General features: G+C 42.7%; 1 protein-coding gene across 1 annotated transcript in view; it reads left to right on the forward strand.

Moving 5' to 3' along the window:
* Positions 1 to 27,427, forward strand: part of SLC16A10 (solute carrier family 16 member 10) — a 154,378-nt gene that overhangs the window by 92,130 nt on the left and 34,821 nt on the right. The window contains exon 3 of the mRNA XM_065401204.1: positions 9,317 to 9,755. Coding sequence (XP_065257276.1) covers positions 9,317 to 9,755 — 439 coding nt within the window. The remainder of the gene's footprint in view (positions 1 to 9,316; positions 9,756 to 27,427) is intronic.

Below are 27,427 nucleotides of genomic sequence, written 5' to 3' on the forward strand. Positions count from 1 at the left end.
ATCTCTTTATTGTGAAAGTGCAATTTACAAATGTAAATTTTTTTTTGTTACATAACTGCACTCAAAAAAACTTTAGAGCCTACAAGTCCACTCAGTCCTACTTCTTGTTCAGCCAGTCATGAAGACAAACAACAGGTTTTTTACATAATTCTACGTTTGTAAATTCAACTTTCATGTTAGATTGCACTACAGTACTTGCAACGGGGGAATTGAAAAATACAATTTCTTTTATTTTTTACGGTGCAAATATTTTAAATAAAAAATAAATATAAACTGAGCACTGTACACTTTGTATTCTGTGTTGTAATTGAAATCAATATATTTGAAAATGTAGAAAACATCCAAAAATATTTAAATAAATGGTATTCTATTAACAGCGCGATTAATCACAATTAATGTTTTTAATCGCTTGACAGCTCTAATACCCACCTTCGTAAAGAAATCTCTCAATTGATGGAAATAGCCTCACAATGTTTGTGCACGAGTCCTTTTCACCTGCCCTCCCCGAGCAGTTATCATAATAACAGATGCATCCCTCTTGGGGTGGGGAGCTCATCTAGACACCCACATGGCCCAGGGCAGGTGGATGCCTCAAGAAACCACTCTGCACATCAACCTTGTGAAAATCAGGGCAGTCAGATATGCCTGTCTCCAGTTTCTACTGTTAATCAGAGACAAGCCACATAAAGGTCATGATGGACCATGTCATGCATGTTCTATATGAACCAGCAAGGAGGGGGTAAGATTCCCCTCCCTCTGCACAAAGGCTATCAAGCTTTGGAATTAGTGCATAAGAACGGCCATACTGGGTCAGACCAAAGGTCCATCCAGCCCAGTATTCTGTCTGCCGACAGTGGCCAATGCCAGGTGCCCCAGAGGGAGTGAACCTAAGAGGTAATGATCTAGTGATCTCTCTCCTGCCATCCATCTCCACCCTCTGACAAACAGAGGCTAGGGACACCATACACAATCAGATTGTCATCGTAGTAGCTTACCTTCTAGGAGTTCAAAATGTGATCGCAGACACACTCATCAGGCTCTTCTCTCAAAACCAGTAGTGGGAGATAGATTCCACCACACTTCACCACATATTCCGGCACTGGGGCATTCCTCAAATAGTCCTGGTCACTATGGCAATAAACAAGAAATGCACCCAGTTCTGCGCCAGAGTGCAAGCTGGGTCACTGATCCTTGGGGGATACCTTTCACCTTCTGTGCTCATTGGGTCTACTATACCAGTGGTTTTCAAACTGCGGGTTGGGTCATGGAATGTAAGGCACTGGGTCGCAGCGGCTCTGGTCAGCACTGCCGACCGGGCCATTAAAAGTCCCATCGGTGGGGCTGCCTGGCTAAGACAAGTTAGTCCCTACCTGTTCTGACACTGCGCTGTGCCCTGGAAGCAGCCAGCAGCAGGTCCGGCTCCTAATTGGGGGGGCCATGGGGCTCCGTGCGCTGCCCCTGCCCCGAGCACCGGCTCTGCACTCCCATTGGCCGGTTCCTGGCCAATGGGAGTTGGGGCTGATGTGTGCCTGCAGGCCTCCGCCTAGGAGCCGGACCTGCTGCTGGCCACTCTTGGGTCGCCGCACGGTCCGCAGTGCTAGGACAGGCAGGAAGCCTGCTTTTGCACCTCTGCTGCACCGCTGACTGGGAGCCACCTGAGGTAAGCCTGTGCCCCAAACTCATGCCCCAATTCCCTGCCCCAGACCTGAGGCCCCCCGAAACCCGGAGTCCCTGTATCCCAAATCCCCCATCCCTGAGTCCCCTCCCACACCGCAAACACGTCATTCCTGGCCCCACCCCACAGCCCTCATCCCCGCACTGCAACCTCCTCACTTAGCCCTGAGTCCCTCCCACACCCCAAACCCCTCATCCCGAGCTCCGTTGGGTTGCGGGCATCAACAATTTTCTTCAACTGGGTCACCAGGAAAAAAGTTTGAAAACCACTAGTATACACATTTCTCCAACTCCTCTAATATCCAAAATTCTACTCAAAATAAGAAAGGACAAAGCCAGAGTTATTCTAACAGTCCCAACCTGGCCTAGGCAAACATAGTGTCCTTATCTGATACATCTAGCCGTTTATTCACCAATCACTCTCTAGGTCATTCCTCATCTCCTCTCCCAGGAAGGTGGGAAGATCCTTTACTGCAATCTCTGAGTTTTTTTTGCCTCAAAGTGTGGCTTGTTGATGATTCATGAGATTAGAAACAACCTATTCAGAGGAAGCAAAAATATTCTGGGGGAGGGGGGAATTCTGTGCAACTGCACACATGCAGAATTCATGGGCCGTGCAGAATTTCCCCCCCCCATCCCCCCGCAGAAAATACATTCTGCTGGAAAGGTGCTGTAGTTGCTCCTTTTGCCCACCAGGGGCTGCTGTGGCACCAGAACAGAGAGCCGCTGCTCTCAGGCTGGAGCAGCCCCAGCTGCGGATAGGGAAGAGAAAGAAGTTGTGTTCCTCACAACATCCTGCCTGTGGGGCCAGGTCAGGAGGCACAGGATGTGGAGGAATGGACAATATGGGGTTGCTGGAGTGGGGATCAGAGACTTGGGTTCAGAATGGCTAGTGGGGGGGAACAGACTAGGGTGCAGACTGAATGGAAGTAGGGGTGCAGGAACACTTGAGGATGGGAGAGGAGTGTAGGGCCACATGGGAGACACGAGGGAAGGTGTGCAGGGACATATGGGGGGAGAGGGCGGTTCAGTGGGGGCAGAAGGGAGGGGACCCAGGGCCACATGGGGAGGGGATGGCTGAGTGGGGGCGCAGAGACACATGTGGGGAGGAGGCAGCTGAGTGAGGACCCAGGGACACATGAGGACAGGGGATGCAGGTATACATGGGGCTGGGGAGAAGGAGTGTCTGAGTGGGAGTGCAAGGACAGATAGGGACAGGAGCAGATGGGCCTGACTGAAAGAGAGAGGCTTGGGGTCATCCAGGGTCTGCATGGTGGAGGCTCCCTAACAATCCCTCCCTGTCCCAAAATACCTGTTCCATACTTCTCCCACCTACACCCAATAACCCTTCAAGTTCACACTCATGCTCCTTCCCAGCAATTACTTCCCTCTCCCATAGCTCCTCCCTTACCCCTGACTCCCCTAAGCCTTTGCAGTGCTTCTGAAGGGTTCAGGAAATACATTTCTGTATTGTAGTTTAAATGAATTAATATGCCTAGTAAGGAATTTTTGTCAAAAAACATTTCCTGAATCTTTTTTGTTGTCTGTATTATTACAGACATAGTTGCTGACAGGTATTTTGAAATAAATTACCAAAACAATTGGAACTGGTATGATTATATTGTGTTATTTTGACAAATAAAATATGCAGATTTTTTCAGAATTTTAAAATATTTTGTGCAGAATTTTTATTTTTTTTTGTACAGCATTCCCCCAGGAGTATAAAAAAAGTGCTACTACACAGCAGAAAACAGTCTATACACTACCCCCCACTTACAAAAATGGACAAGATTTGCCTGCTGGTATGACTTGAAACACATTCCACCCGTAACCTCATCACCATCAGGTACATTAGACTACATCCTAGAACTTAAAAACTTGAGGCTGTCATTGAGTTCCACTGGAGTACATATGGCGGCCATCATGGCTTTCCATTCTCCAATAGACGGTTATTCTGTATTTGCCCACCCAATGATGAGGAGGTTCCTCAGGGAGCTCAGAAATCTCTTTCCACTAGTCAAACATCCTAGTCCGGTTTGGGACCTCAATCTGGTTTTTAAATGCCTACAAGATCTCAGTTTGAATCGATGGCTACCTGCTCCCACCTACATTTGTTGATGAAAACTGCATTTCTGGTAGTCATCATGTCAGCTTGACATGTTGAGGAAATATGTGCCCTTATGGCATATCCCCCTTCCACAGCACTTTTCAAAGACAAGGACACATTACAACCACACCAAAAATACCTTCCTAGCTCCATATTAATCAACCCATTCATCTCCCAATTTTCTACCCTAAACCTCACCTAGACAAAGAGGAGGCCCAGTTGCACCCATTTGATGACCGGCACAGTTGCATCCATTTGATGTCAGCCTTCTATCTTGATAGGATTAATCCTTTCAGAAAGACTCCAAATTATTTATTTCAGTTGCAGACAGATGAAAAGGGTCTGCTGTGTCTAAACAAAGTCTTTCCAATTAGATTTTCAACTGCATTAGTTGTAGCTACCAATGTTGTAGTCTCTAAGGACTCTGACATACGAACTCACTCTACGAGGTCTATTTCCTCTTCTACAGCCCTTCTCATAAATGTTCCCATTACTGAAATATGTAGAGCCGCAATGGAGGCCTCTATACGTACCATTGCTGAGCACTATGCAATAACTCATGACTTGGTTTCCAATGCTGCATTTGGCTCTGAGTTGAGTCGAGTATTGACAAAAATATGGCAAAGCCACCTCCTCCTTAAAGGGAACTGCTCAGTAGTCACCTAGAATGGAGCACCCTTAGGGACACTACTTGAAGAAGAAGAAGAAATGCTTACTCATGTAGTGTAGTAACTGGCTCTTTGAGATGCGTGTCCCTATGGGAGCTTCACTTAAGGTGATCAAATGTCCTGATTTTATAGGGACAGTCCTGATTTTTGGGTCTTTTTCTTATATAGGCTCCTATTACCCCTCAACCCCTGTCCCGATTTTTTACATTTGCTGTCTGGTCCCCCTGCTTCACTACCCATCCTCCTTCCCCTCAGCTTTGGAGTTCTCTGCTATGGAGCCATGTGGTAGAGAAGGAACTGAGGGCAGTTCACCCTCACAGTGCTATATAACAGCACAGAGTATGAGACTGAGTAAGATGCATGTGCAGGCCAAATGGACACTGCTATGAGAAATCCCTGCTCAAAGATGCGGGGGCACAACGGCACCTAGAATGGAGCAGCCTTAGGGGCACACATCTCAAAGAACCACAGTTACTTCATAGAGTGAGTAACCATTTCTTCTCTTCTCTTTTCTATCATCTAGCTCCTCATATTAGTGTTCACCTACTATTTTGCCTTCCTTTTTCATGTTTGTGAGACTGTTACCCATAGGAGGGTACTCAGTAGGTCTTGCTGCTTAGGGTGACCATATTTCCCAAAGGGAAAATAGGACAGCACACGGGACTGGCCCGAGCTGCTCACCCGAGCTCTCCTCCCCACATTGCTTGCACCCCATTCAAGGCTGGCGTTGCTGCTCACTTGAGCCTTGCCCGCCCTCCCTGTGCGAGGCTGATGCTGATGTTGCTGCTCATTTGAGCCCTGCCTGCCCCCCATGTGAGGCTGATGCTGGTGTCACTGCTCGCTCGAGCCCTGCCTGCCCCCCCGCCTGAGCCCTGCCGCCCCCCCCTGCATGGGGCTGGTGTTGCAGCTTGCTAGAGCCCTGCATGTGCCGAACCCTGCCCGGGGCTGATATTGGCATAGCTGCTCGCTCGAGCCCTGCATGCCACCTACCTTCCCCCCTGCGCAGAACTGGCATCTCCCTTCCATCCCTCACCTGTTCCTCTTCAAGTCACTTTTTTGACAAAAGTGGGCATTTGTTCGATTTGCTCTTGTCAACTGAGCAAATGAGACAAATGCCAACTTTTGCCATAAGTCAGGATGGCCAGGACAGAGCTTAAAAAAAGGACTGTCCTGTCCAAAACAGGACGTATGGTCACCCTACTGCTGCTGCCCTTTAAAAGGACAGAGTGGGAGGCAGAGGGAAGAGACCCTTTTTGATTCAGGATACCAGGAAAAGCAGTAGGGATAAGAGCAACTGGATAGTAAATAGTAAGACTGATTCATTTTTATGACCATCAATCAGTACTTGAGGGTTTTTTTTCTGAATAGTTTAATTAATGCATAACACGGAGCTGTTTTTCATCTTAGGACAGAAAGCTGCCCTGTGTCACCTCCTTCTTGCCAGAGTATATCTCTGCGAACATTCCTTGGAAATGCAGAATTTCTGTTTGACTAATAAGGTACTTTAGGTGGGGAAAAGTGAGTGTGTGTGTGTGTGTGTGTGTGCAGAGAGGGAATACTTGCACAATTTACTACCCATAATAAAAAGTTTGCTGCTCTAAGTTCTGCAGATCAATCTGTGACCCATATTGCATGAAAGGTAACCAACAGCAGCAAGATAAGAAGAAATAGTAAACAAATAAGACATGATTGGTTTTTATGACCATCAATCAATGAAAAATAACTGAGAAAATAATTAAAGAGAAAGTAATAAAGCACCAAAAGGGGTATAATCTGATAATGACAAACCAGAACCACTTTTGTAAATGGTAAATCATATCTCCAGCGTTAGATTCCTTTGAAAGAGTTAACAAATACACACAACATACATATAGTAAAACATTTCTGCTACATGCACACATTTTAAATTTTTGCCTCTTCATGGATAGGTTTCATATTAAAAAGAACAGATGTAACACAATCAGTAAATTATAGCCAGGTTTAATGGCTGCATGTTGTTTAGTTTTTTTAGAGCAAATACATACTGTACTTTTCTACTACTAAATTATGCCTTCATCTACTTTTTGATTAGATCATAGGCATGAGTCATTTTACAGACTGAAGAACAGTATTAGTTCTAAGATACCGCATAGAACACCAGGCCCTGAATACATCTATTTACAAAAGGTTAGGCTGCCATCTTTTGGCAGAAGGAAAGGAACAAAAAACTTTATTAACAAACACAGATAAGATGTATTGTGCCATTGGACTCTCCTGTTTGATTTTAATATAATAATTCCAAGACCCATAGTCCTCAGAGTATATTAATGTTTTTTGGAGGCCAGTACTATCCCAACTGTAGTTGCCCTCTTATGGCTTACCTAGACTAGGATAAAAGTTGTATTTTAAAAACACGTTAGCCAATGTGTTTTAACTAATACATTCTAAAATTCTAGGGTTCACTGCCACTGGGTTTCATATTTAAAATACAATTTGCTCTGTCTGCACTATAGTTTTTAAAAGTTTTACTTAAAATGTGTTAACGAACAGTTTTGTAAAATGCATCTTTCATCCTTGTCTAGACAACCTCCTGAAATAAGAGCTTGGTACTTGACTTCTAACAGAGAGTACTTGGCTCCCTAACAGAATTCTAATGCGGAATTCACTATTGTAATCTCTCCTCTGCAGGGTGGAAAAAAATCAATGATTTTTTTAAAAAAATAAAAAAAATCAGATTTTTTAAAATTTAAATCAGATTTTTTTGATAAAATGCTTTTCGAAGAAAAAACCTATCTAAAGATAGTTTTAATTAAGATACATTATAGTTCAAAGATATCTCATCGTGGAATAGGGATTATAAATTCTAATTCTATAGTATGAGACAATATATTCATGTAATGTTTAAGAAAATTTTTGTAAATGAGTTCCAATAGTTCATGGATTAGGGACCCAATCTTATGGGGTTCCACAGGCTTCTGTATAGATAATTTAGGTTAATCTTTGTATCTACCCAATGGGACTCTGCTCAGTCTAGAAGATACCATCAGAGATGCTCAGTTTTGCAGTCCTCAAACTGTGGATTTGTGTCTACAGACATGCTTGTTAACAACACAAATGTTTTAAATAAATAAATAATAACAGAGAAATAACAGAAATAACAGACCTCAACTCTATTGTCCCGCTGCAAATTTGTGTACACAGAGTCAATCCCTTACCTCTCTCTAAAAGTGCAAAGTTTCAAAAAGTTCAATGAATTAGAAGATTGTTGGGGGCGGAATAGATCTGGACAAGGAGAAGAAGTCTGGAGATAAATGTGAGAAGCTAGGGACATATGCTTGTTTTGTTAAAATGTTATATGTTTGCGGTTGAAGAAAAAAATCCAGAATACTTAATGTTGTTGTTTTAGTTAAATAAAACCATTTAAATGTCTGTCTGGTGATGTTCTCCTCCTAATACAGCATGGCAAGAAAATCCTCCAAATACTAATGATTAACCTGTTGAATTGGAGATAGTTCACCTCCCAATGACTTCATAAATATCTGCTTCAATTACCTTTGGTAAATGAAATAACCAAACATTCATTCATTTTCTGATATAGCTGTAAAACTAATCTGAAAAGTTTTCAAAATAAATCACTGTTTAAAAATGTATAGTGTATACCTTCTAAAAATGAAACCTACATCTATCTCTGAGTTGTGAAGAATATGTATTAAGGTTATAACAACCAACAAGAATGCATCTCCTGGAGATGAAAATATATTTTCATTACTTTGCTTGTATTCTCTTTATTAATTATATCCATATTCTCTGGTGCATGAATCTTTTTGGTGGCAGCCTAATCTTACTTGTGTAGCAAGAGAATGGCTCTGTTCTCACTTCATTGTATTTTGTGGTGGAAATCTCTGCCACAAGGAACAAATCATAGTGCTGCTCGTTCCTAATATAAACTGGAGTAAGATTGTCGTTCTTTTAATAGATTTTTCCCATTACCTTTTTTGGCCTGTACTATACCTGTGTATGTAAATATAAATGCTGGAAAACACTGATGTAGAAAAGTGAAATAACTTTGAATATTTTGTTATGGTTAAAGGGATGTTGTCAGGTGAAAAATCATACTTAACAAAATCTGACCAGTTATACATAACCCATTATACTAAAATTTGAAATAATTTTCTAGTTTTATTCCTCACAATTAATAGTGTTCATTTACTTCTTTCATTATTGTACTTTCCTTGTGGACCATAAAAATAGACATCCGGTTCACTTTTTGGCCCTCAAGCATTCTCATAATGTTGCAAAGTTTGGGTTGCAAACATAGTAGGGAAATGCTTAAATCCAAACAGAGTAGTATTTTCATTGGATTGAAAAACAAATAAACCACAGATGTTACTGAACTTATGTTTTGGGTCTAACTTGACCTGAGAATATCTCTTAAAGAATATTAAGTGTACTTTCAATCAGATCTGGTCAATGAAAGATTATGAAATAGTCTCTGATTTTCCCACTTAACTATTGTGTGCTTGAGTTGATAGAATTTACTTCTACAGTAAATAAGTATAAACTATATTACACCTCTACCCCGATATAACGCTGTCCTCGGGAGCCAAAAAATCTTACTGCGTTATAGGTGAAACCGCGTTATATCGAACTTGCTTTGATCCGCTGGAGTGCGCAGCCCCGCCCCCCTCCCCCGAGCACTGCTTTACTGCGTTATATCCGAATTCGTGTTATATCGGGTCGCATTATATCGGGGTAGAGGTGTAATATTTTATTCTGCAATCACATATTTGGAAGATTAACTCTTATATGTAACTGTTGAATATGAGCATTCACAGTGTTGCATGTAACATACTAATGCAATTTTCAACCTTTTTTTCTTTTCATATAGCACCATTGAACCTCTGTATTTCACCTATGGAATCTTATTTGCCTGTGGTTGTTCATTTGCATACCAGCCATCCTTGGTCATTCTGGGGCACTATTTCAAGAAGCGCCTTGGACTAGTGAATGGCATTGTCACTGCCGGCAGCAGCTTGTTCACTGTGTCACTGCCTTTCCTTTTAAGAGTGTTGATTGATTCAGTTGGCCTGTACAACACTTTAAGGGTCCTGTGCATCCTTATGTTTGTTCTTTTCCTGGCTGGCTTCACTTACAAACCCCTCATTTCCAGTGCAAGTGACAAAGAGGGTGGAAAGAAGGGCATGTTGAGATTTCCTCCTGCAAAGAAGATTTTCAGTTTCTCCATTTTCAAGGTTACGGGTTATCGAATCTGGGCTTTTGGAATCCCTGCTGCACTTTTTGGATACTTTGTGCCTTATGTTCACTTGGTAAGTGCACATCTTTTACTATGTTTAGTTTATTTAAAAAATCTATTCCCTTTATATTCTGGACTAAGAAAATCACTGGTATTGGGAATATCTAACACCAAAGTTGTACTGTGGAGGATCACGTGGCTTGTGTTCTAATGTTGTCTGCAATTAGGAGACATTCTAGCTGTCAATCAGAACCTTTACACTCTCTTAGTCTGGAGCCAGTTTAATTTTTAGTTCCTTATTTTCTCCCCTGAGGTTGTATAGAGGGGGAAAGGAAAAATATTTTAACTGCACAAGAAAGCCTCTGAGTAGTATTCTGTTTCACTTCAAATGAATTTTGTACTATTGACTGAACAAAATTGTTTGGTTTTTTTTAAGGCCCTGAACAGTAAACTTTGCCAATTACACTGTATATTTATGTATCATTTGAGTGAGGATAGTGACTGCATGTTGCATATTAGAGTTCAGAGCAGTACTGAGAATATACTTTAGAATATACAAATATTATGCTTTGGATTTATTGGATACTTTATGAAAAAACACTCCTGCAGATAACAAAATAGGGAGATTTTGATCATGAATGTAATGAAAGAATTAAAATATATTGCAGAAAAAAGTTGATTTCTAGTCCATGCTTAATTTCCCATTTTGATTGATATGTCAGCAGTATTATTAACTAGAGCTTTGCTAAAAATTTGCACTGCCAATACATCAATTTTTTAATAATTATTTGCTAGTTTTGTTAGAAGTAAAATATTTGGGCTATATCTTGCCTTTCCCTTTGAAATTTCGTAATAATAAATATGAAAAAGGAAATTCCAAATTTCGTATAACTCTAGTAATAACATTCCCATTCCCATTTTCATGGGTTTATAACTGCCAGGGTTATAGTGCTCCATTAGGATAGTTCCTATCTCTACAATAACTGATAGAACCTGGAGCTATGGTGCCATAGAAGCTGTCCGTCATCTACATCTTGTGCATGTACTTCAGTTACTTTGTCTCTACAGCAAAAAAAAATACTGCTCCTTCACCTTCTTCTCCGCCTACAAAGTTCTTACTCTAATGATATTTGGTGCAACTTGGAGGCACCTTACATGAACTTCATCCAACTGGCCAAGCATCACATTTCTTAGTGAGTTATTTTTGAGCAGCTTCCTAACTGGGGCTGTCGAGCCTGAAGTGATGGACTTGCAAAGCAAAGGACTTAGGCCTGCTCTACACTTAAAAAAAATTAGATTCACCTAGCTGCCATGCTCAGGGCTGCGAAAAAATTCTAACCCCTAGTGCAGACATGGGTAGGTTGATGAAATAGTGGGTAGGTCGATGAAATTTCTGTTGACATAGCTACCACTTCTCAGAGAGATGGATTAACTACACTTTGGAAGAACCCTTCCGTCGATGTTGGAAGCATATGCATTACAGCGGCATAGGTTCAGTGCCGTAGGTATGCCACTGTAGCATCTGTAGTGTAGGCATATCTTAAAAAGAAATGAATCAGAAGGGATGAATTGATTATTCCGTTCCACAGCCTCTTCAGCAAATTCACACTAAGAATGTTTGATAAAGAGCAGCCACTACTAGGGTTGCCATCTATCATGGAAAAAATCAGGATTGCTTCAGTTTTCATTAATTTGTCTGACATAAGTAAGTAACTTGATGCAAAAAGAGTTTTATTTAAAATATGCCTATATACAACATAGTGGGTGACAAATTATGATGTCATGATGTTGTATCATTTTGTGGCAATGAATGCATCAAATACATGAAATGATTCTGCATGAAAAATGTCACTGCTGGTATTAAATTAATGTATTATAAGCAGGCAATAATTTGAATTTTTGATTGACCAAAAATTGTGACTTGTTTTTGGTTACTTTGTTATAATTGTATTATTAGTGGTTTTACTGTGTGCCTATTCTTATGTAGACTGTATTTCTTCAAAATAGTGAGTAAATCCTTTTTTAAACAAATCCCCATGTAGTGTAATTGCAGACTAGATACCACATAAGGCAGAAATAGTGAGGCACTGGACTTCTGTTTGCTTTGAGTTCTCCAGCTGCTCCAGTAAATGACAGAGCTCAAGAGGCAAGCAAAATAAATTTAAAAAAAATCTAATTTGATGCCTTCCTTGTATTTGTGAGGAACTAGCAATAACCAAATACATGAAAATTACTAAACACACCTTAAAACTTCTTCAGAATTCTGAAAGACAAAGCTAACATACCTGCCATCACTAAGGTAAATTGGGTTATACAAAATACAGGCAAAAATTATGACAATCTTTTAACTAGCCAAAAGTACTGCATAAGAGATTCTCAGCTCTATTAGGATGCTTGTAAATGGGTGTTGCTTGGGCCCAAGATTTGATTGAACCCACAAGTAGAGTTGGGGGGGAAAAGACGCAGCTTACTGATTTAAAATAGTTTATTCTGTTTATTATGTGCTTTCATATATATAGATGGTCGGCTTTTGCAGTATGGTCTCTTCTATATCATATAGGGGTAATTTATGGCTCAAATTGAGGGATAGGGATCCAGTATATAAAAGCAACTTGTGATCTATGCTGCTTTTAATGGTATTATACTTTCTGTTGATGCCTTGGAAAGAGCTATGTAAAGGTAGGTATAAAATGTAAGATTTAGAAAATGATCTTGAAATGGCAATATCAAGGGTTTCCTCCCATGAGATATCCTAAGACCCAATATTTGGATCTTTTGTACAAATATCTAGAAACATAACCTGCCTTAATTTAACATCTCAGTAATATTAAAATGCTATGAATTTCAATATGTTTGGTCAATCTACCACATGTGGGGGGAAACTTCTCCATTTCTGAGGAATTTACACTATCAGAATAACTGACAAATGATCCAGAGGAAAAAACCCAAGGACTCTTTTAATAGAGTTTTCATAAAATCCTTAATTTGTTGTACTCTCTGCTTTGCCTGTAAACCTGCAAGGAAAATCAGTCCTAAACAGCATCCAACACTTGGAAACAATCCTTCCATTCCAGTGCAAAACAAATTCTTTCTTTTTTTACTTAACAGCTTGTTACTGAAAGAAATGGGGAAGTCTTCTGTCTGTTTTACACTTTTCTCCTTTAAACATCTGGATTAAGGAAACAAAATTTTGGATGGAAATCTGTATCTTAAATTATTATTTATATTGTATTAACACCCAGAGGCTCCAATAGGGATCAAGGCCCCATTTGTAGTAGGTGCTTTGCAAAGACACAGTCCCATCCCTGTAGAATTTACAGTCTAAGGCAAGATGTGACAAGTGAATCACAAACAATAGGAGGCGAGGGGAGGGAGGAGTATAGTCTATATAACTGTGACTTATTACTGTATAGGTATTTTTATGGATCTTATCAATGTAATATCTGTTTACCTACATGCAAAATTTGATGGTTCTGAATTAAACACTTAAATTGATGATCACTAGCATTTCAGAAAACCTGGCATTCAAACACCATAGTAGATTAATCTCTGGTTCTAGTCATGTCAGAAGCAAAGAAAGTCAGGAGGAAGCAAGCCAGCAATAAATATATTGTCATGCTAAAATCTTAATGTTTTGTGAACAAGCAATGCTACATCCATTGTCAAAGCAGTGTAATACATATGCTTTCAGGATCGGTAAACTTTTCTAAACCTTGGGCTTGGATCATTGATCAGAAAGCAGAGTGTTTTAATATGTACCTGAAAGAGTACCCATTTGTGAAAGATATATTTTATGATAATTATTTTACATATAAGCCTAAAGGACTCCTCCATTCCCAATAGCTCTTTTGACCAAATCCAAATGTTGTAACATCACAAGATACACACGTGCAGTCTTTTGATCCCCCGGAGTTAAATGGATGGTCAATTTATGAATATCTGTCTGTTTAAATAATCCCTAACAAACATGCATCAGTTTAAAATATGTGCTAGTAAGAATTATAGGAAAAATGATTTGCAGATTTAATATTTCAGTTACGTACTTGCCTGGGTTAGTGCTGTCACTTTCTGCAGAATACACCGCTACCTCGATATAACGCGACCCGATAGAACACTAATTCGGATATAACGCGGTAAAGCAGTGCTCCGAGGGGGGCGGGACTGCGCATTCCGGTGGATCAAAGCAAGTTCAATATAACGCGGTTTCACCTATAATGCGGTAAGATTTTTTTGGCTCCCGAGGACAGCGTTATATCGCGGTAGAGGTGTATAAGGTTTTGTTTAAAAAAAAAAAAATGTTTCTAGCTCATCTGGTTAAGAAAATAACCTTCCAAACACAAATCAAGGTTAAGTTGATGCAATGCCATCTTTTTAAGTCTGCATACACATAGTGTAGTGCTTTTGCTTCTAAGAGCTTTCCACAAGCTGCAGCAGAATGAAAACTGACTACAGTTTTGTGAGTTTACAACTGTCATTCAAATCCTTCTGGCCAGCAATGAAACTAAGAAGAATGAGGTCAATTTCATTTTGCTGTATTGTTGGAGATTGAGACACAAACAGCGGATAAGACACAGGAATTATTACTAAGGCTACATTTTAGTCACGGGTATTTTTAGTAGAAGTCATGGACAGGTCACGAGCAGTAAACAAAAATTCACAGCCTGTGACCTGTCCAGGACTTCTACTATATACCCCTGACTAAATCTTGGGGGGGGAGGGGCAGCTATGGGAGGCGCTGCAGATGCTGGCGGGGGGGAGGGGAGTGCGGGCAGCAACGCGTGGCCTGGCACCTCTGCTGGTGCTGGGGGTGGGGTAGCAGGGTTGGCAGGCAGGGCTGTTCTTACCCATACGCAAAGTACGCAGCTGCATAGGGTACCGGGAAATGTGGGGCACCAAATTTCCTGGTGCCCTGCGCAGCTGTGTGCTGCTCCAGCCCCTGCTCTGGCTCTTCCCCAGGCCCCCCGCCCTGCTCCACCCCGCTCTGCCCCAGCCCCACCCCCACTCCCCTGAGCTCTGCAGCAGGACTGGGCCTGCACTCACCAGTGGCGGGAAGTGCAGTGACCCAGCCCCAGCAGCGCTGCTGGTGAGTGCTGGGGGGTGGTTCCCCCGCTGCCCCCCAAGCAAGCCCACCCCCTCCCAAGGAGGCCTGGGTGTTATGCTCATACAAAGCACACCAGATCTTTATAGAGGAAGGTAAATACACAGCATTTATTGAGAATACCACAGTTAGCATATGCTTTTTAGACAGACAGACACACACACACACACACACACACACACACACACACACACACACACACACACACACACACACACACACACACAGTCCTGTCTAATGGCCAGTTAGATTGAGCACGAGTGTGGAGCTGGGTTCTGTCGGTTGCGATCCGAGGCTTTGCAGGACTGAACCCAGAGTTCCATGGCAAAACACCCCAGCTTTATAGTTGTAAATTTCCATTTGAGTCCATGCATTTTGCAATGTCATCCTGTCATCATTAGTCCTTAAGTGGTGTTATCATTTGATGGTTATTGTCGGGCTTCCCATCGTTATCTCTTATTTGTTGTCTCGCCTTCGGGGGTGCCTGCCTCACCTCTGAGGTCGTCAATGCTGCTAACATGTTTAACATCGGATACAATGAATGTTTTCTGATTGTCTCCTGGTCTTTCCAAGTCTCTCACTTCTTCTTGACCATCTGGACATTTGTGATGGCTTTCACACCTTATCTTTTTCTGATGCATGCATGCCTCATTCACACAAACAATCTTTTACAGAAACCTTCAAAGGTATACAGACAGCAGTATTGTATATTCAGCAGAATACATTGTAAATCAAGCCTTGCTAAATCTTATAACTAAAACAATTCACATTGGGGCTTCAGGCCCTCAACATTCCTCTAATCTTCTTAACATAGATACAATAGAGAATCCTGTCTCTTACTTCCTAATTTGTAATACATATAGGAAACCATAGTAGCTTTATAACTTATTCTGAAACAAAAGGGTGACCATAATCACTTATAAGGATTGTTCTGGTCTGTCATTCCTTTCTGCTATTCAAAAAGGGTGGCTGACAAGATGAAATCAAATCATACATTAATTCTCATAGTACATTATAAAATCCAGCTCCTACATGGGGCCAGCCCCCCTGCAGAGGCCTGCCCCCCCTCCGTGGGGGGGGGGCTGTGTAAGGCCCCAGAATTGCTAGGGAAGGCCCTGCTGGCAGGCTCCCTACCTGGCTCTGTGCCTCCCTGGAATTGGTGACATCCCCCTTCCTCAGATGCTAGGCAGAGGTGTGGCCAGGCAGCTCTGCGTGCTGCCTCCACCCCAAGAAACACAGCCAATAGGAGCTGGGGGGGTGGCCCCTGCAGGCGGGGGAATCGTGCAGAGACCCCTGGCCATGCCGTGCCTCCACCTAGGAGCAGGGGGAGGGGATGTTGCCGCTTCAAGGGAGCCCCCTCAGGTAAGCGCCGCCCAGAGCCCCCCACCCCTGCATCCCAACCACCAGCCCTGAGCCCCCCACCCAAACTCCTGCTGGGGCAAGGGGGGCACAGTGGTCCGAGACTGCCCCAGCAACAGCTGGTGCGGCTGGTGCAGGGGCTGCCTGAGCTGTTCAGGCGGCCCCCGGGCCAGGCTCATCAGCTGCTGCAGAAGTCATGGAGGGCACAGAAAATCTGTGATTTCCATGACTTCCATGACAAACTTGCAGCCTGAATTATTACTAGGGATAGGAACTTAAAAATGTGTTGGGGAATGGTTATAGTAACAGAACCCCCCCCCCCTTGCAGGAGCAAATTGAGAGGAATAGAGCACTGTGGATAACCCACATACTCAACAGCCTAGGGGGGAGTGGAGGGGAAGAGCAGTTAAGCAGCAGCAAATCCCACACACTCTGGCAGCCAAGAGATGCTAGTAGGAAATTGAAGAAATGCTCCTTCTCCCTTCCAGCAGCCAGAGAGAGGTGGGGAGAGTGGCTTCAAATTATCTGACGACTTCTAACCTGAGGCTAATACAAAAAATGGGGAGTTCACAAGCAGAGTGTAGGACTAACACCCTGAAACAAATCTCAGCATCTTCCCTTTTCCCAACAGTTGGAGGGATATGGAGGCTGGCTTCTTACCTTGATGTTGCCCCCTGAAAAGGGTCTCCATCCCAGCTTCACCCCATGTTTTGTATCCATCTGTGGCTAGTAGGGTTAGTCCTTTGGTTATTGGGTATCAGTAAAATTTCCTAGCCCTTTGTTTGGATGCATGGATTGTCATGTTGGTAGTTGGGCAAGAGAGAGAGAGATGATGGGATAAATTAGAAATGAGAAGTATGTTACTGAGATAAGTGTTGGGGGAGAAATGGAAAAAGGAGAGGGAAATCTATGTCAGGAGATAGAGAATGCAATGTAGGGAAAAGGAAAGAGGAGTAGTAGAGAAAATTGCAGAAAAATCTGTGTTGCTGTCTAATACAGGATGAAAGACAAGTGAAGTAAAGACAGGCAAAGCAGTTTTAACAAAGGCAAGGGATGGATTAAGTAGGGCTGGTCAAACAGTACTGCATAATTATCTGATGAAACTCACTGGTATTTGTCAGATAGTTTATTTGATAATTTGTTGTGGTATCCAAAATTATATTCAGCAAATGCATCACATTAATGCTAGTAGAATTTGTCAAATACATTTAATTAATAGTTTACAAGCCCTTATATTTAAACTCTTATACTGTCAACCAACTTACTATTTAAAGTTACAATTAAATACAGTGTATAGCTGTTTTATGTCTTTAAATTAAATGGGACATGGCTTTGGGATGAGGTGTGGTGACAAAAGTCCAAATGTAAGTATAAAAGAGTGACTTTGACAGAGGGGTGGAAGGTGAGGTGGAGAGGAATGATAAATTCTAATAGGATCATAGAAGAAACAAGAGGGAGAACAGTGGAGAATCTGCTCAAGATCTTAGCTGTCTATTCACAAATGCAAAGTGTATGGGGAATAAACAGGAATAACTGGAATTCTTAGTACACAAGCAAAATTATTACTTAATTGGCACCACAGAGGTTTGGTGGGATAAATATTATGGCTGGAATATTGATATAGAGGAGTATAGTTTGTTCAGGAAGGACAGACAGAGGAAAAGGGAGAAAGTGTTGCGTCGTACTAGAATGTATGAACTTGTTCCGAGGTCCAGAAGGAGCTCTGAGGAAGGCCAGTTGCATGTGTCTGAATGAAGATAAAAGGGTGAAAAATCGGGGCAACATCATGTTAGATGTCTAGTAGAGACCACCAAAACATGAGGATGAAGGTGGATGAAGCATTTCTAGGAAAAATAACAAATATTCAAAACACAAGACCTAGAAGACTTTAACTACCAAAATATCTGTTGGAAAAATAATACAGCAAAACACAGAAAGTCCAGTATGTTAATGAAAAGTGTTGCGGGGGAGGGGGAAGAGACAACTTCTTGTTTCAGAAGGTGGAGGAAGAAACCAGGAGGGCAGCCATTTTAGACTTGATTCTGACTAACAGAGAGAAATTGGTAGCGAACTGAATGAGGAAGGCAACTTGGGTGAAAGTGATCCTGAAATCTTCAAGCTTCATGAGTCTAAGGCCTGGTCTACACTGTAGGGGAGGGGGGAGAATCGATCTAAGTTACGCAACTTCAGCTATGTGAATAACGTAGCTGAAATCAACGTACTCAGACCTACTCACCATGGTGTCTTCACTGCGGTGAGTTGATTGCTGTCCCTCCCCCGTCGACTCTGCCTGCGCCTCTCCCGGTGGTGGAGTACAGGAGTTGATGGGAGAGCGTTCGGGGGTCGATTTATTGCGTCTAGACTAGATGTGATAAATTGACCCCTGCTGAATCGATCACTGCCTGCCAATCCGGCGGGTAGTGTAGACATACCCTAAGGAAAGGAAGGAATGAGAACAGTAGAATGAGGACAGTGAACTTCAAAAAAGCCTCAACAAACTTAGATAACTAGTAGGTAAGGTTACATGGGAAGAAAATCTAAGGGATAAAGGAGTTCAGGAGAGTTGTCAGTCTCAAGATGTTTCCTGAATAATAATTAATGATGTTCTTGCTAGACCTAATAGGAAGACAGCATCATTTCAAATAGCTGCATTTATTTATTTGTATTACCACAATGCCTAGGAGCCCTAATTATGGACCAGGACCCCATTGTGCTAGGCGCTGAGCGAACAAACAGAACAAAAAGTTGATCTCTCCCTGCCCAAAGAGCTTATAATCCAACTATAAGACAAGAGACAGCAGATGGATTCAGATAGACAGATGGGAGAGTACAAGGAACTAATGAGACGATCAGCATGATTACTGATGCACTGATACCATAGCATTGTATGCATTGTTTAGTCTGTTGTCTTCTGGAAGATACTGGAATCATACCTCATTGCATGGGCTATTTAATCAATTACTTTCTTGTTCTGCTCAAGCATTTTCAACAACAACAATTGGATCCTATGTCAGAGACCTAGTTTAATTTCTTCTTTGAGTGATTGCTCATGTCCATTCGACAGTAGGTGTGTGTGCTCGCCCCGTGCACTGGTACCGGATGTTTTTCCCTTAGCAGTACCCGTAGGGGAGCGCCCCTAGCAACCCCTGGAGTAGCGCCACCATGGCGCAGTATAAGGGGCGCTGCGCACTTCCCAACCCCCAGTGCCTTTTTGCCGCCAGTGACGGTGCTTTGGAACTGCTGTGCTCCAGCTCTTCTCTGTAGCCTTCCCTGTTTGGACTGTTGTTTAGTTCTGTAGATAGTACCTGTAGTTTTAAAAGTATGTGTGTGTGTGTATATATGTGTGTGTATATATATAGAAGAGCCTGTAATAACTGCGCCTGGGTCAGGGCATGCCCCGGGCTTTAAGTCGTGCGGCACTTGTAAACGGCCTATGCCCCCCCGCACACTAGTTGCTTACGCTGTCTTGGAGAAACCCACGTCAGCGACCACTGCAAAATTTGCAGATCGTTTAAGCCCTGGACTAAGAAGGAGCGAGATATACAGCTCTGAGCCATATTGATGGAGTTGGCCCTGACCCCGACACCGCTGCACCGCTCCGAGTCGGCACCGAGCACCGTAGCATCGGTGCGCGGCGACCCAGTGGTGCCTTCCACCAGCCGGCACCGCTCCCCGTCCACGGGACGCTCTAAGAAGACGAAGAAGCGATCTTCTCCATCAAGACACCGGAACAACGCTGGGGGCAAGCTTAGACCTGCACTGGGCAGCTCTCGATCCCCCTTGCCCTTGCGGCCTCTGACTCGGGTAGAGCAGAGTAGCCCAGCCCACTCTGAGCCGACCTCCTCGGACGCCAGTGGCCACATACAGGTGCCCTCCATGCCGGAGGCCCTACAGGCGGCTCGAGACATAACGTCTCTTCCGATACCAGCTGCACCGACCCCAGCAGCTCCCCGGTCCAGAGGCAAACCAGTGCTCGGACCACCACAGTCGCCACCTGGGCGGTACCGCTCACAGTCGCGGGAAGGATCCCGACGCCACTCTTCACCGAATGACCACCCCGCTCGCAGCTCGCACCAGTCTCTGCCGACCCCCACCCAATTGTCTGGCTGGGTGTCGAGCAACAGGGACTCGAGGCACCACTCCACATCTAGGGAGCGCAGGCCTCAAGGTCAGAGCATGCCCTGCCGGGACTAGGACTGACGGCACCGGAGGTTGCCAACTCTGAGAAGCCGCCATAGCCCCTTGTGGTACCGATGTCGACGCTGCTGGCGCTCTTCGTCCCGGTTGCGGTCCCTGGCACGGCTCGGCTCCCGCAGCCCCAGGCGTAGATCGCCGGCAACTGGCCGCCGCAGATCTGCCCGACGGAGCTGTTTGCGGATCAGCTGCTACAGATGGTACTCCTGCTACTCTATACCGGACTCACGGTCTCGGGCTCGGCACCGCTCACGGCACCGCTACTCATCCCCATCCCTGGATAGCGGTCATTCGTGCACCAGTCCAGCCTCCCCTCAGAGCCGGCAGTTAGCGGACCAGATGAGTCCGGTGGGGCAGTCTGCTCCGACAGTGCTGCAGCAAATGCAATGGCACCAGGCTCCCTGGCCAGTGCCCTGGTACCAGTGGACCCCATGGGCCCCGATGCAGACCCCACAGGTGGCTCGCTCAGTAGCCAGGGCGTCAGACAGACCATCAGCCTCCATCTCTCAACCCCCCAGGAGGGGGTCAGCGGAGCGCTTCTCCCTGGCCCCGCATTCAGAAGGGGACCAGGCGCTGGGGACTACACAGCTGTTTGTTGCCATTGCTGAACGAATGAAGGGTCGGCGATCTCTACTCAGTGGCTCTCCAGCTGTATCACTTCATGTATCCGTACTTGTTATGATCTGGTGGGAGTTTCCCCACCACCAATTGTAAGAGCGCACTCAACAAGTGCGCAAGCCTCGTCAGCCACCTTTCTAGCTCACGTCCCTATTCAGGACATTTGTAGAGCTGCAACATGGTCATCGGTGCACACGTTCACCTCGCATTATACGATCGTCTCCCAGGCCAGGCGGACGCCGGGTTTGGCAGAGCAGTGCTCCGTCCCGAGTGTCTGTGAACTCCTAACCACCTCCAACAGGTATAGCTTGGGAATCATCTACCGTGGAATGCACATGAGCAATCACTCAAAGAAGAAAAGACAGTTACCTTTTCTATAACTGGTGTTCTTTGAGATGTGTTACTCATGTCCATTCCACATCCCACCCTCCTTCCCCACTGTCGGAGTTTTCCGGCAAGAAGGATCCGGGGATGGGGGGAGCGCGCAGCACCCCTTATACCGTGCCATGGTGGCGCCACTCCAGGTATTGCTAAGGGAAAAACGTACGGCACCGGTGCATATGGCGAGCACGCACACCTACTGTGGAATGGACATGAGCAACACATCTCGAAGAACACCAGTTACGGAAAAGGTAACTGTCTTTTCTTAATTATCTTTAACCTCTGGCTCCAGAACTACAGGACAGGAAGGCACTTTGACAGATTGGATTGAGATTACATTTCCTGTAGATCAGGCCTTCAGTCTTCCACTTCATTTCCAGCAATGTTTCCCTCAACATGATGCTGGTGCATTGGCTTAGTGCTGCTCTTCAGTACCACAGACCCCACACTACATCATGCACTCCTAAAGTGTAAACTGAAGGTGCCTATGCATAACTTGTTAGAGATGATGGGATCATAGAACAAGATGATATAGCTGGCTGTAGCCTTTCTGATTGCTGCTATGTTGGCCAGACTGATCTTAAGAATCAGAGAAACCATTCTTACAGTTCTTTGTAACCCAGATTATCATGAATGTATCTCCCAAACTTGTCCCAGAATTTACCTCCTCTTTTTTGAATTAGGCTTGCCTCCTCCTTCACATGTACTCTAAATTTCATCATCCTAAAGAAATCTTAAATTACATAAGACAAGAAAGTGGTTTAATAACTGAACATTTGAAAACAGAAGTAAGAGCCTTAAGACATCAATTGCTAGATGGGTAAAACTATATACCAAGGAAACTTACTTAAAATGGCAGTCTATGGAAATATATTTGAGAATACACTAGTAGATCAGTGTTGGAGAGCACCACATGAACAGTATAGGTTTTGCCCTCTATTACTAGACATAATGCATATGCTTCCTTTGGTCAAAGAGGTCATTTAAGATTCAGATTTTTCTATTTTACTTTTCTCTACTCTTGAGATCATACTGCTTGCTTATCCACATCCCTAACTTAATTGCTAAATAGGTTAAGATACTGTACAAGCATACAAGAAAGAGTAGTATCTTGTTTGTGTATCCACCAAACCAGAGGATACTGCCTTCTGTTTGTTATAGAATTGTTACTATTATTAATAATGTCAAATATTTTTTAAAATTATATACTTGGAAAATTCTACTGGAATACAGGCTTGAGACTTGGACAAATGACAGCTTGTAGTGGTGCCAAAACTCTTGAGCTTCTTCTGTTGTCACGGATGGCCAGCAATAACCCTAACGTAGCCTCCAGACTGCTAGTTGTACAAGCCCCAAGAAAACAAATCTACAGGTAAAATCACTTGCTTAGCAAAGTGAATTGCTGTATATCTGTTTTTTTTTTTCTTCTACATTTTCTGATTTCTGTCAGAAAGGAGGATCCAGGGTGTGAAACTAGCAGTAAGAAACAAAAGAGAAGCTTATTGCAGTATAGTCAATAATAGACTTAGCCAAGTCTTTAAAAGTTTATCAGAAAGATTCTAGGTACAGTATTAAGTCTACTAGCCAAAGACTGCTATGACCAGGTAAGGGAGCCTATCAGTTGTCCATGGTAAGAAGTCCTAATCCCTACCCCAACTACTAAATTTAAATAAGTAAAAGGCAGATGATGTGCTAGCTAGCATTTCTACGAAAGTGCTGTCCATGCTCAGGAATTCATGTCTTATATCAGCCAGTGCTTGGGAGAGCTGGTGAATTTGAAACAGACACAGGTACCTGTTATTGAAAAGGAGATTTTTCTTTCTCCACCTCACTTCCTATCCAGATCAAATATGCAAGTGGATTTTTCAAGCCCTAGATATGGTTTTTACAGGGTTGGGGTACTAATATCAATTGTTTTTAAAAGTTATCATGCACTTTAACATTATTGCAAGCTATTTTACAGGGAATTGATAGTTCAAGGATTACTATTGGAATAAATAAACCTTTAATCCTCTAGGTTCCCATTTCAAAGGCAGCCTAAATCAGTAGTGACTGAAAGCAGTTTCTCATCTAATGATTGTTCAGAACCCAATGGGAAATTCATTTAGCTGTTTCATTTTCAGCAGCCAATTGTCCACATCAGAAAAGCCCTACTCTTAGCACTGATTGACTTTTCTTATTGGCAGTCTTTGCATAGACCAAAGACTGACTAAGCATGGAAACTGAACTACTCTCGCCTGTGGAAATGGTTCCTACTGATTAGGGGTTAGGGACATTTATGGGGAGGTGTGTTTAATCCCTGTGACATTTCTTTGCGTTGTACTTCTTCTATTGATAAATAAAAGACTTTGTTCTCCAAGTCTGCCAGTCCATCACTAAAATTCTCATCTCTCTTCCTCCCCAAAAAGCAGGTAGGAGTAACTCCCCCACCCAGTGTCATCCTTGTTGTCTTTTTTTAAAAATAATTTATCTTACTTTAGGTAAAATGTGAGGTAATAGCAGTGAAAGCAGATATGTAGCATTCTACATTGTCTATAAAATGCTGCTCTTAGTTTTTAGTCCTTGGTGTAGTCATGTGAAATAGCATATTGCTTTGAATTGATGCTGCATGCTGCAGCTGCACTTTTTGAGGTACCACCAATATGAAGCCACTGTTAACTATTAAAGATAGTCCTGATAGACAGAGCTTCCCACTCGTGTAGCATCTGTCTCTGTCCAGCTGTGTCAAAGAAATTTAGAGCTACTGAAGGTGCTGTTTAGAATTCTGCCAGGGAAACGTTTCTGACCTCAATGATAGTATTATTTGTGGTAGATGTTTCTGTGAAGGTGTATGGCCCATTATAGTAGCAACCACACCATAGTGTCAACATTTGTTCAGAGCAACCATCAGCCAATGCAGAGAGCATAGGGTAGATTCACAATAATTAAGTCTATGATTTAGTCATGGGTATTTTTAGTAAAAGTCATGGACAAGTCACAGGCAATAAACAAAAATTCATGGCCTGTGACCTGTCCCATGACTTATACTATAAATACCCCCTTACTAATTTTTGGGGGGCCACTGCTGCAGGGAGGAAAAGCCAGGAGGCCACTGCTGGGGGAGGGCAGGGCCAGCTGCTGCTCTGGCCACCTTGGGGATGGCTACTGTGTGTGTGTGTGTGTGTGTGGGTGGGTGCCAATGGCTGCTCCGGCCGCCCCAGGACCACTGCTGGGGGGGGGGCAAGGTGAACGGGACGGGGGACGACACAGCTGCTTGGGCGGTCCCCGGGGCCAGCTACCTGGGGCCGCCCGAGCAGCGGCTGGCCGCAGGAGCTGCTCCAGCAGCGGCCAGTGTGGCTGTCCCCGGGGCCACCTGAGTAGCTGGCCCCAGAGCCAGCTGCTTGGGTGGCCATGGGGTCAGCCATACTGGCTGCTGCAGAAGTCACAGAGGTCATGGAAAGTCACGGAATCCATGACTTCTGCGACCTCTGTGACAGATATAGAGCCCTAATGATAATGCCATCTTTACACTGCTGTTAAAATACTTCATTGTCTATAGTGCTCTCACAGGTTCCAACTTTTTACTTAAAATATTGACATGTTGCTAGAAGCTTTTAGAGTACCTCTGTAGAATTAGCAGATCACTTGAAAATAATGGGTAAGTTGCAGGTTCAGTTTAACTTTGGCTGTTAATAAATGCTTTTAGTTCCTAATGACTGTCTCTCTAGTACAACAAAGTGTTTAAAACTTTTCAGTTCATGTCTTGAATGCAGGCTTGGTAATTTCTGAGAGAGTTCAACTGCAAATATTGCATACTTAAAATAATAATGCATAAAGCATTTTTCCAAATGCCATTATAAGAACATAAAAACATAAGAATGGCCGTACTGGGTCAGACCAAAGGTCCATCCAGCCCAGTATCCTGTCTACCGACAGTGGCCAATGCCAGGTGCCCCAGAGGGAATGAAGCTAACGGGTAATGATCAAGTGATCTCTCTCCTGCCATCCATCACCACCCTCTGACAAACAGAGGCTAGGGATACCATTCCTTACCCATCCTGGCTAATAGCCATTAATGGACTTAACCTCCATGAATTTATCTAGTTCTCTTCTAAACCCTGTTATAGTCCTAGCCTTCACAACTTCCTCAGGCAAGGAGTTCCACAGGTTGACTGTGCGCTGTGTGAAGAAGGAACTTCCTTTTATTTATTTTAAACCTGCTGCCCATTAATTTCATTTGGTGGCCCATAGTTCTTATATTATGGGAACAAGTAAATAACTTTTCCTTATTCAATAAATAACTTCTTTCCTTACATTAATAATTTCAGAAATATTTGTTTCCATTTTACAGAAGGTGAAACTGAAGTAGAATTCATGACTTGTGTTGCACACTTGGTTTGTAAAAAATGTCTGGTAAATAGTGCCATTAAACTATATCTTGATATTATTTATCTTCCTAGTTCAGTTAACTTTGTTCCACAAGAGCTCAGAATTTTATTCTTTAAATTTATTTCAGAGAAAAGGTTACTCTTAAAATATGCTTTCATTTCTGTTAGAAAAAGGCTAGACTTAGTGTTTAAATGCAGCTGCAGAATTGCCTTACACAAATCAATCTTCTATACATTTTTCAGAAAATAGCTGGTGTCTGTCAAAAAGTTGTTTGAGACTCCACACCACTGCTACTTCTTACAGAAACGGAAAATTGTAAAATAACCCCACAAAGAACAACTTTCAGTATTCCTTTACTACTCCTTTGCTGTTCAAATATTAATTCCACTGTGTAAGACTTTTTGTGAACCAACAATGTTACTGCACAAATGTACTTTAAAACAAGTCCAGAAGCTATATACATTTTTGTGTGAAACAGATATCCTTTATCTATCGATTCAGTGGCTTGTCTAGATTATTTCTGCCTTTTAAAAAAAACTGAATAAACCTGTAGTCTCTGTCATCCTGTTCATTCCCTTGACTCCTGTTCAAGGAGTTGTACATTTTTTAATTTTTTTTAGTTTTCCTGCATCATTCATTTTCTTGGTACCCATGACGACTTTTCTTTGAGAGGCTCTACAACCAGCCTTTTTCCTAGAAAGTACAATATGAAGATACATTTCAAATGTTGTTCAGTACTCATAGGTGATTGTATGTTAAACAGCTATATCTTCATATTGTAGGTAATTTGAAAAAGTTAAAACCACTCAGATTTTTCCACAAGCATGGCTGTCAAATATAAGCGCTATTCTCTTTCTTTCTCATCTGCTTTATCTACCACATTTCAGTCCCACACAAAGTTCTGATAAGGGCTTTAGTGTTATACAGTTCCAGTATGGTTATATGGATATTTCTAATGGACCAGCTCTTCAATGGCTCCTATGCTTTACTTGCTTTTCTAATCTTTGATTTATCTCCCTTCAGATTTCAACATCTGCTCCAATTTGATTGCCCAGGTTAGTGAAATTTACCCCCTTTGTCCAGTTCTGTAACTATCCTGCATACTTATTCCTGCCCCAGTATTCATCAGTGTTGACCTGGCAATGTTTGTTCTTGGTTAGTTTGGCTACTTTTCTTTTGAAAGTCACACAGTCTCTGTATTTTATTAAGGTGAAGTAGAAAAACTTAAGGAAACAAAATTCAGTTCCTACAAAATATTTTCTCCATATTAGTAATTTTTATGAAAGTACAGTTAAACTATAGTCTCCGTACAAGCAACAGAAGAGAAGAAAAGTCACAAATGCAAAAAGTTTAAAACTCAAAGGTAAATCCAATGATTGGATCCTACAAAAATGGAAGTAAACAAAAGTCAATTGAAAGACTTAACCATTTATTTTAGGTTGTGGATGTACCCAGGTGTATAAAACAAGCAGATGTCTAAGGATAAGAGTAAATTCATCTTCATCAGGAGTGCAGGATCAACAAATCAGAAGGTGTCAGTTCTGTTAATTATCAACTATTTCACTGCTGTGGAACCAGACATACTGAAGTTAATGTATTGTGATTTCATTTATTAAGGTTTCTCTGACCACATACTTTAAAAAAATGTTTTGATAATATAAGCCACTGATAGAAGATTGATTAGCAAGCGGTGTATACAATTTCAAGACCTGGAACTAAAGTGTAAA

Source organism: Emys orbicularis, chromosome 3 (assembly GCF_028017835.1).
Source record: "Emys orbicularis isolate rEmyOrb1 chromosome 3, rEmyOrb1.hap1, whole genome shotgun sequence".
Classification (NCBI taxonomy): domain Eukaryota; kingdom Metazoa; phylum Chordata; order Testudines; family Emydidae; genus Emys; species Emys orbicularis.